Genomic DNA, 10,082 nt, shown 5'->3' with positions numbered 1-10,082 from the left:
CATTTGGAAGTCTCCTGAACCAGTGAAACAGACAAGGCCTGAAGCTAGCTGCTGTCCCAAACTTGTAACCTTGCCAACTCCAGGCTAGGAAATACCTGAAGATTTTGGGGGTAGAGCTTGAAGAGGGCAGGGTTTGGGGAAGGGAGGGACTTCAATGGGGTATAATGACAGAGTCCCCCTTCCAGCGCAGCCATTTTCTCCAGGTGAACTGATCTCTGTCGCCTGGAGATCACTTGTAATAGTCGGCAATCTCCAGCCATTATCTGGAGGTTAGCAACCCTACAAACCTGGCCAACCAAGATGAACCAATGAGCTTGCAAGGTGGGTGGAACTACGCTGTCCAGGTATAAAGTGGCTGGTTTTAGTCTTTCCTCTACAGTCCTGAGTAACTCCCTGGTATTTTCTGGTCCTACAGGCTTTGTTTTTTCAGTTATAATCAGGAAAAAGGTATAAATTAGGGCTGGATAGCAACATAGCACCGGTAGGTGGGTGGTCCTGGCTGTGGCCACCAAGAGAAACAATGGGGGAAGTCAAAAGGGGGGCAAGGCCGTAGCCAGCAGGGGGCCACTGGGGGCTGTGCTCCCCACAGAATCTGCAGCACCCCCTCCCAATCTTCCCCAGTCTTCCCTTTCACCGAAGACTGGGTGGGGTTGCTGCAGCTTCTATAGGGGCACTTCCCCCAGTGGCCCCCCCTCCCTCGCTAACTACATACCTGAAGGGGGGTGGGAATAAAACAGTCAGTGCAGGTAAGGCTCTAAAAAGAGGCAGTGGTGAGTTCAGGGGCAGGCGTGTCCATTGGGGGTGGAGGGGGCACAGGTGGGGTAGGGGGGATGTGGTGGGTGTCATAGTGACTCCGTGGGAAGGGATCCTCCTGACGCTGCTGCTCGACATTCTCAGGGGGGCCGTTCTGCCGAAGCTTGAAGCTGTCAAAAGAGAGAACTGACGTCAATGGCAAGAAGTGCCACAACAGGTGACCAGGAGAATAACTCAGTGTGCATGGATTATGTGGCTTAAACACACCCCGTGCAACTTGAGGAGTCTCGCTTGAGGCTCTTACCATTCATAGCAGACGGTGCAAAGAAAGCCAAGGGTGACGACCCCGCAGAGGATGGAGAGGATGACGGTGATGACAATCATGTCTCCGCTGCGACGTCCGGGCCACGTGTCCACGGTTTGCCAAGCCTGAGCTGGAGTGGATGACAAAAGGGAAGGGATGGCAGGGCTCTGCTCCAGCTGCCTACCCAGAATCTTCTTCTTGAGCAGCCGGGATTATAAACAACCCCCAGAGTCTAGCTAAAGAATGATCACAGGTTAGCTGTTTTGTCTCATCAACTATGTACGGCAGCCTACAGTCCCGACCAGGATAGCCCAGGCTAGTCCAATCTCATTCAGTCTCGGAAGCTAAGCAGGGTCAGCCCTGGTTAGTGTTTGGAACGGAAGGGTGACCTCCAAGGAATTCCAGGGGCATGAAGCAGAGGCAGGCGATAGCAAGCCACCTCTGAAATATCTCTTGCCTTAAAAACAAGTCCAGCTTGCCACCTAGTGATGCATAACTAAAAGAGCTAGAATTTCTGGCTACCAGACAATCTCAGGATCTCCTGGATATTCTACACACAATTGATGGTGGTAGTGGTGGTGATGAGGACGACGGCGATAACAACAATTGATGATAGTGACTTGTAAGGGGCCTGGAGTTTCCACACTACTACCCGGCACCAGACAGTCTATGGAATTATTAGTGGATCATCATGCTTGGAAGGGAAGCTGCTGTTGGCTTAGTGGACCACAAGTGGTACAAATCCACTGCTCTCAGGCTTCTCTCGTCCTCTTTCTGGCTTGAAGATCTGCTGGGAGTCCCCTCCTCTGCATCTCTCCCCTGACCCTAGAGCCATGCATTTAGTGGCTAACACACATCTAGGACCCTCAGCTACTGTTTCTCCAAAGCATATGTGCAAGTGGTTGGTTATATGAAACTGTCCTACACAGAGCCAGACCCTTGGGCTCATCTATCCCTGCGTGCTCTAATCCCAACTGGCAGGCCAAGAAAGGTCTTTCCCAGCACTTGCTGAGATCTTTTAATGGGAGAGGGCAGAGACCTCCTGCATGAAATGCCTGGGCTTTCCCCACTGGACTCTGCTCTCCCAATAAGAAAGACCATTGGTCCAGCTAACCCAGTGTTATTCATTCTGACCAGCAGGCCCTTTTTTATAGCAGGGACTACTTTGCATATTAGGCCACACCCCCTGATGTAGCCAATTCTCCTGGAGCTTACAGTAGGCCCTATATTAAGAGCCCTGTGAGCTTTTGGAGGATTGGCTACATCAGGGGTGTGTGGCCTAATAGGCAAGGGAGTTCCTGCTACAAAAAAAGCCCTACTGACCAGCAATGCCCTTTCAGGGTCTCAGGCAGAGAAAAAATTTCCCCAGCACTGATAACTTTAGACTGTTTAACTGGAGACTGAACCTGGGATCCTTAGTCGGCCATCACACTTTGTTGGTCACATGACTTCTCTCTACGGCTGTCGAATGGGCCAATCTTATTTATTTATTTATTTATTATTACTAAATACATTTTAATGCCACCTTTCCACCTGATCATGGCCCCCAAGGCAGTGAACAACAAAAAAATTAAAACATTTAAACAATTAAAATGTATTTAAAATGATGAACTAATGCAATAAGAATACAAACAAATAACACAAGAGGAGGAGGAGGAGGAGGAAGAACAGATTGGATTTATATCCTACCCTTCACTTAGAGTCTCAGAGTGGTTTACAATCTCCTTCCCCTCCTCTCCCCACAACAAGCCCCCTGTGAGATAGGTGGGGCTGAGAGAGCTCTGAGAGAACTGCTCTTGAGAGAACAGCTCTGAGAGACCTGTGGCTTGCCCAAGATCACCCAGCAGCTACATGTGGAGGAGTGGGCAATCAAACCCAGTTCTCCAAATTAGAGTCACCACTCTTAACCACTACACCAAACTGGCTCTAGAGACCTAGTAACTTACTGGGGGTATGGCAAACAATCAAGCAAAAATCTTACCATCTGGAGATGACCTTGACATCGATGCTTGCAAGCCCACCTGTCTAGCAGATTACTCCAGTGGTATATTCATTCCAAGTTGTACCTCCCCACCCCCCTGTTCTGGAAGCCTCTGTCTTGGCCTGCTGTACCTTTGTTCAGTGTGATCGGACCAGACCATCTTGTCTCTGCCTTGGAGCCTTTAGAGTCCATGGCAATGAATTTCACTCTGAAAATGAAATAGAACAATAACGACAACATTGAAAACAAGCAGTTCCTTGCTAGGCTGCAGTGTTATCATTGGTCCTAACAGACTCTAACAAATTTCCAGGAAGCTGATTGAACCCCAGATATTTGTCAAACCATGCTGAGTTTAAAACAGAAACACGTACACAGCAGTCTAATTCATACACTAAATCAGTACAGGAAGAGTTTGGCTATAGGATCTTACAAGATGGGGCATTGGCTTGGCTACCAAGGGCCCACTGCTCCGAACAGGGCCGCTGTTCTCAGCTTCCATTGGTGCACCACAGAGGATCAGTGATAATGCTAGAGAGCTCTCAACTTCTATGGAGGTACTCAAATCAGGGCCGACCCTAGTCTAGCACCCTAGGCAAGGCACACCCCCCCCCCCCGTGCTGATAACATCACCAAATCACAAGGGGATGCCCAATTTGGCATCCCCAGAAAGCTGGCGTCCTAGGTAATTGCTTAGTTTGCCTAGTGGCAGAGCCAGCCCTGACTCAGATCCTAGATCTAGTGTTGAACGCACAAGTAGTTAGGTAATCAAGTTTGCTAGCTGAAAATCATTATTCACCATCCAGTCGTGGCCATTCTCAAATACATGAGAACACGGTGTTAAGTTGTAGCATGATCAAATGGCAGCAGCAGTCTACAAATCACCATTCACGTGTGCAAAGAAGGTACCGCCCAATGAACGAAACGGGGATTCCCATCTCAAGAAACAGCAGTCTCCTGGTTAAATGTAGATCTTTAAAGTACCAAAAAGGGAACACACTCTATATGTCATGTATTGGTCATACTCCAAGAATATTTTCTGTATCATGCAGGTTCACTTGATTATATTTAGAACAGAACAGAAATCTGACTCTTAGCTGCCTAGACCGGTAAGTCTGTTCAGCTCAGCTCTCCTTCAGTCCGTTGCACAGACCGCAATGTGGAAAATCTGGCTCAACAGATCTGCCCTTTTGTCAGTGTTCTGGCACAGGGATGGCTCTGGCTTTGCTGCAGGCTTCAAAATAGCTAGGATTGGTGGGACTGTTTAAATTCTGAGACAGATTCAGGACACGGTGCTAGGAGAATTTCAAACAAATAAACTTTTGCATTTAAGGAGGAGGGTGGAGATTCAAGGCAAAGCTTAGAAAAGACGAAGAAGCCACCGCCCCATTTAAACTTCCAGGTTTGTCTTTAGGTCTAGTTTGAGTGTAGCAAAAACTACTGACAACCAACCAACCCACAAGAACCTCCTCTCAAACGAATGGGTCTCGAGTAGTTACTATCGAATAGTTACGCAGGGCTTTTTTGTACCAGGAACTCCTTTATATATTAGGCCATCCCCCCAATGTAGCCAATCCTCCAAGAGCTTACAGTAGGCCCTGTAAGAAAGCCCTGTAAGCTCTTGGAGGATTGGCTACATCAGGGAGGCGTAGTCTAATATGCAAAAGAGTCCTTGCTACAAAAAAAGCCCTGGTTACCAGCAGTTTTCTGGAAGCAACGTATGTCTTAGCAATGACCCCAACCCAAGGTGGATAATAAAAAGGGGGAAAAGTAATAGAATAAATAAAAACATTCCAACACCACACCTAGGGTTGCCAGGCACCCCTCAGCCACCAGTGGGGTTGGTGAGGCAGGGTTGCCAGATCCGGGTTGGAAAACTCCTGGAGATTTGGGGGAGTCACCTGGAGAGGACAGGGACCTCAGTGGGGTTCAATGCCATAGAGTCCACCCTCCAAAACCCCTGTTTTCTCCAAGGAAACTGATCTCTGAAGTCTGGAGATGACCTGATCCAGGGGATCCCCAGGTCCCACCTGGAGGCTGGCATCCCAACCATGACCACTCAGCAAAACAGTGCTCATTTGCTGGATCACTGCTGGAAAAGATGGCTCAGTCCTTAAGTCTTCTCCAGTGTTAAGGGGTTCCAAGATCCCTCTTTAAAGCCATCTCAGACTACGTCAAAGTCAAAGGGCTCTTAAATCCGCCCAGAAGATATGGGCAACACACACTGCACCCTTGCAGGGGCAGAACATCCAACAAGCATTGATGTGCTAGTTGCTGCATGACTTCTTAACCTCATACGGTTCTCCTTTTCTGCACCTTTTCCAGCTCTGCAATACCCATTTTGCTAGGATGACCAGAACTGCACACACGGAATTCTATACATATTTGATATCAGTTATGGCCGGCTGGCCTTGACATTAAAAGCAGGGATGGATTGACCCTTTACCCAATCAGGGGTTCACTGCCATGGGGAGTTCCTGGCAGCAGGGAGCAAGCTAGATAGGATAGCAGCCTTTCAAATGAAGCCTGAAGTGGAGAAAGTGACAGAGAGGACCTTTTCTCCCAGTCTCATAATATAAGAACTCCAGGGCACCCAGTGAAATTGATGGGCAAGAGACTCAAGACAGACAAAAGAAAGTACTTCTTTTCACAACAAGTAATTAAAATGGGTGGCCCGGGCTAGCCTGATCACATCAAATCTCAAAAGGTGAGCAGAGTTGGACACAGTACCAATGTTCTCTCTAGCTCACACTTTTTTAGCCTCTGGCTCACACATTTGTTGTCTTCGCTCAGGAAGGATGACCCCAGAGCAAATCAATTGATGCAGTAGCTCACAACTTTAATGCCAGTAGCTCACAAAGTAGAATTTTTGCTCACAAGACTCCACAGCTTAGAGGGGACCTTGGTTAGGACTTGGAGAAAGTCCAGGGTTGCTATGCAGAGTCAGGCAACGGCAAACCACCTTGATCTTCTCTTGCTTTGAAAGCCCTACAGAATTGCTGCAAGTTGGCTCCAACTTGGCAGCAATTTCCACTACTATTCACTGCCAGTGGACATAATGACGGCTACAAGCATCGATGGCTTTAAAAGGCAAATAGCCAGTCCTACAGCACAGGTCTATCAATGGCCACTAGCCAAAATGAGTAAAGGGAACCTCTATGTCCAGAATACCAGAGCTAGGAGGCAATACCAGCAGGAGACCTTGGTGACCGTAGACCCCAAGAATTGGCCTTCCAGGGCAACTGACTGACTGCTGTGTGAAACAAGATGTTGGATAGATGGACCACTGCTCTGTTCCAGATGGGGTCTTCTTCTTATAGGGTTGCCAGTTCAGGGTTGGCAAATACCTGGAGATTTGGGAGACAAAGCCTGAGGAGGATGGGGTTTTGGGAGGAGAGGGACATAAATGGGGTATAACGTCATCGAGTCCACCTTCTCGAGCAACCTTTTGTTCCAGGTGAACTGATATCTATCACCTGGAGATCAGTTGCAATAGCAGGAGATCTCCAGCCAGGGCTTTTTGTGAGCAGGAATTCACAGGAGCATAGTTCTGACTGGCTTGGTGTCAGGGTGTGTGGCTTAATATGCAAATAAGTTCCTGCTGGGCTTTTTCTACAAAAGCCTGTGCAAAGCAATGGCAGCATCAGGGGGTGCAGCCTAATATGCAAATGAGTCCCGTTGGACTTTTTCTACAAAAAAGCCCTGTCTCCAGCCATTACCTGGAGGTTGGCAACCATGCTTTCTTTGCTGAGCCAAGCCCCAGGTAGGCCGGCAAGGCTCCAGGGGCACATGGCTGAGACCTGGCCAGTGGCAACCACAATGACGGAGAGAGGCTTCTTGTTGTGGTTGTCTCCTTGCCATCACCCGGGCCTGAACTGCTGGGCTGCTATTAACTGGATTGTTTTAAGGTCTCTATTCATACCTGATTGAAAGCAAAGCAAAATTCTGGCTCTGCCCAAGTCAAGTAAACCGTTAGTTCTGTGTGTGTGTGTGTGTATACACACACACACACATATATTGGCCACTGTGTGACACAGAGTGTTGGACTGGATGGGCCATTGGCCTGATCCAACATGCCTTCTCTTACGTTCTTATGTTCCTCTGTCCAAGCTCACCTGTAAGTCCCTGGAGAGGGCAGCGGTCCGTTGCAGGGAGTCAGGCTGTTGTCATTCTTGCAAGTCGATTCGTTGCCAACCCGGAGCACGCTCCCTGCTTTGTCTTTATCGCACGGATAGTGGGAGATGGTTGATTTCATTGTCATGTATGCATGCGTGCTGTATAGATTTTCGTATGGTGGGATCTCCTGCAGATTTGTTGGGTTTTTGAAGCTGCTGGTGGCTGCAGAAGCAAGGAGGCAAGAAGAAAACTGGGGCGGTGATAATGAAAGCCGGATGACATCAGAGGCTGATCTCTGTAGGCGAGGGATGGGTATCTGCTGGACCGGGGGTTGTTGTCTTGGGACCCTGGCCCTGCAGTAGCTCCCTTGGATTTTGCTCAAGGTCTACTCAAGATTGCCTATAGCTTCACTTGTAAGGAAAGAAAGAGAAATAGTTTCAGCTAGCAAGATGCCTTCACACATAATAAATAAGGCACTTTCAGTGCACTTCAGCAATCATTTGCAAGTGGATTTTGCTGCTTCACACTGTGAAATCCAGTTGCAAAGTGCATTGAAAGTAGATTGAAAGTGCATTATTTAGTGTGTGTAAAAGTGCTCTAGACAGTAATTTCATGTTTGGGTAATAGACTGGTCAAGGAGTAGGGTTGTTAGCCTTCAGGTAGTCACTGGAGATCTCCTGTGATTACAGCTGATTTCCAGGAGACAGTTCACCAGAAGAAAATGGCTACTTTGGAAGGAGGACTCTACGGTATTATACCGCACTGAAGTTACTTGGCTCATCTACTGATAGAAATCCGTGAATCTTAAAAGCTGAGACTTCAAGTCTACCAGTTATTTAGTCATCTAATATTCTATGCCTTTACCCCTGTTCTCCAAAGGTACCAACTTCTGATGGAACCTTGAGTGATAACCCTATTATTGACAGGTACGAACCCTGAAATAACCCGCTCGGTGGCAAGATACCTGTCGATAGTGCTTTCCTTAAAACGTTCCTGAAACTGTCCTCATCAATATTATGCACTATAAATTTATAATAACATTTTAAATTTCAAGGGATTTTATGAATTTAACAACAATGCTATGTAATATTAGATTTTAACTTATTTTATTTATTTATTTATGATTTGTATCCCGCCCTTCCCACAAGTGGCTCAAGGCGGCTTGATCTTTAAACTGTTGTGGAATTTTGTTTCTATAAATTTGCCTTTGCAGTTTTATTCAATGTCCTGTTTATTATGCTAAGCTTAAGATCGTTGGTCAAAGAAGCTAACAAATAAAGAAAGGAAAGGAATATTCTATGCCTCTTTCTGCCTTAAACTTTGTAACACAACAGCCTCCCTAACTGGAAAAGCCGTTGTCTAGAAGGAAAGTCAGAAGAAGTTAAATCAGAAGACTTGGCAAGCAGATGAAAGGTAGTGAGAATCTGGAGGCAATTCTTTTTCTTTCCAAAGTTTACCATCAATTGAACTTTCTCCCCAAGTTTACCATCAACCCACTTGAGGATGTCAGGTTGATGATGGTGTGGACTCACCATTGGTGAAGGTAACAACCAGCCAGATTTCATCTGTGGCATTGACCAATGAATCGAAGACACAGTTTGGGGAGGCCAGGGCAAAGGTACTAGCGGTGACCTTCCCTTCCATGACCTGGTCTGTGACACGAGGAACATATTGGATCACCTCTGAAAATGCACAATGGAAAATTGGGGGTGGGGGGGGGGGAGAGAGAAATCCAAATAAGCTTATTTTTATTTCACCTCTCCAGGGAACCTGCCTGAGGCAGTTGACAAAATAAAACATAATTAGAAACAAAATATTACCCCTTCTTCAATTAAAACCCAATATAAAACAACCAACTGGAGCATAAAATCATAGCTAACTAAGTAGCTTAAAATAAATACAATTTTCCAGACTAAAACAAAGTATTCAAATGGCAGTAAAACATCAGCCCCTTAACAATGAAAATAAGCTTATACTCCAAAAGTCTTGTTGATCTCCTAAGGCTCTTCTGGGCCAAAATCTAGAACTTCTGTTGCAGAATAACATGGCTACCCGCTGAAACGATCTTTACACAGCACTGCTAACTTGTGAAACTTACTACCACAAGATTGCCACTAGATTAGCTTTTTAAAAAGGAGACGAGACAAATTCAGTCCACTGTTGATTATAAGCCACCCACAATGGCTGAAGTCTCTTCCACTTCCAGAGACAAAGAAGATGGCAATAAAAGAAATAAATCACCTATTTGAGCAAAAGTCCCCACACTGGCCAGCAACAGCAGCAGAAAAGACTCCATCCCAGTAGGGACTCGTTCTTCTCAAGAAGTTTTTTTTAACTAAACTAAAAGATGCTCTAAACTGGTGGGGAAAAAAATCCTCCTTCTGTCTTGCTTGCAGTCCTGGGTACAAGTGAGCAGACAACTGCTAAGAGGAAAGATCTTCTTCTAGCTAAGGAGCCCCCACCTTATCTCTTTTGCCTTGTGTGTTTGCGGTGGGGGGGGGGGGAACCTGCCCTCAACTCATCCAGTGCCAGCTTGCAACATTCCTGACCTCTCATGTATGGATCTTGACCTCAATAGCAAACAGGTCTGTCTTGTTCTTCCAAAACAATAGGGCATACCTGGGGGAACATGGCTGGGACAGAAGTGAGGGACAGGACAGCGAGAGAAAATGAATGGTTTTGTAGCACAGACAAAATGTTGAATTGTCACACAGTAGAAGAACCAAACAGATCCCCAAGGGGTGAAAGGCGAGAAGGCAGAAGGCCAACATAACACAGCCCTTATATGAGTTCCCAGATGTGGCCACTTTTGGAAAACGGGATTGGTTGCTGCATCTCAAAAGGATTAGGATGAGCAAAGGAGAGGGAAGAAGACTGCAACCAGACCAATCACAAGGGTGTACCTTCTGCCCTGGTATGGGAGGCTTTTCC

At 46.7% G+C, this 10,082-nt stretch overlaps 1 protein-coding gene across 1 annotated transcript; it reads right to left on the bottom strand.

The window, feature by feature from the left end:
- Positions 1-754: 754 nt before the first annotated feature.
- On the bottom strand, positions 755-9,515 carry LOC132587288 (uroplakin-3b-like). Its single transcript, XM_060259568.1, has 6 exons — positions 9,393-9,515; positions 8,684-8,833; positions 7,151-7,373; positions 3,170-3,246; positions 1,058-1,187; positions 755-923 (listed from the first exon to the last, which is right to left on the bottom strand). Exons 1-6 carry the CDS (start codon positions 9,445-9,447, stop codon positions 755-757), a joined length of 804 nt encoding a protein of 267 aa, XP_060115551.1. The 5' UTR covers positions 9,448-9,515.
- Positions 9,516-10,082: the final 567 nt, after the last annotated feature.

Source organism: Heteronotia binoei, chromosome 18 (assembly GCF_032191835.1).
Source record: "Heteronotia binoei isolate CCM8104 ecotype False Entrance Well chromosome 18, APGP_CSIRO_Hbin_v1, whole genome shotgun sequence".
Lineage (NCBI taxonomy): Eukaryota > Metazoa > Chordata > Lepidosauria > Squamata > Gekkonidae > Heteronotia > Heteronotia binoei.
This window is presented reverse-complemented; position numbering and strand designations above follow the sequence as displayed.

Bases quoted from the DNA above. Each gene is read 5' to 3' on its own strand.
- LOC132587288 (XM_060259568.1), bottom strand. From the start codon at position 9,447: ATGGAGTCTTTTCTGCTGCTGTTGCTGGCCAGTGTGGGGACTTTTGCT. The intron at 8,834-9,392 runs GTGATTTATTTC...GTGCATTTTCAG, and splicing joins GGGGACTTTTGCTCAAATAG to AGGTGATCCAATATGTTCCT. The intron at 924-1,057 runs GTAAGAGCCTCA...CTCTTTTGACAG, and splicing joins TGCACCGTCTGCTATGAATG to CTTCAAGCTTCGGCAGAACG.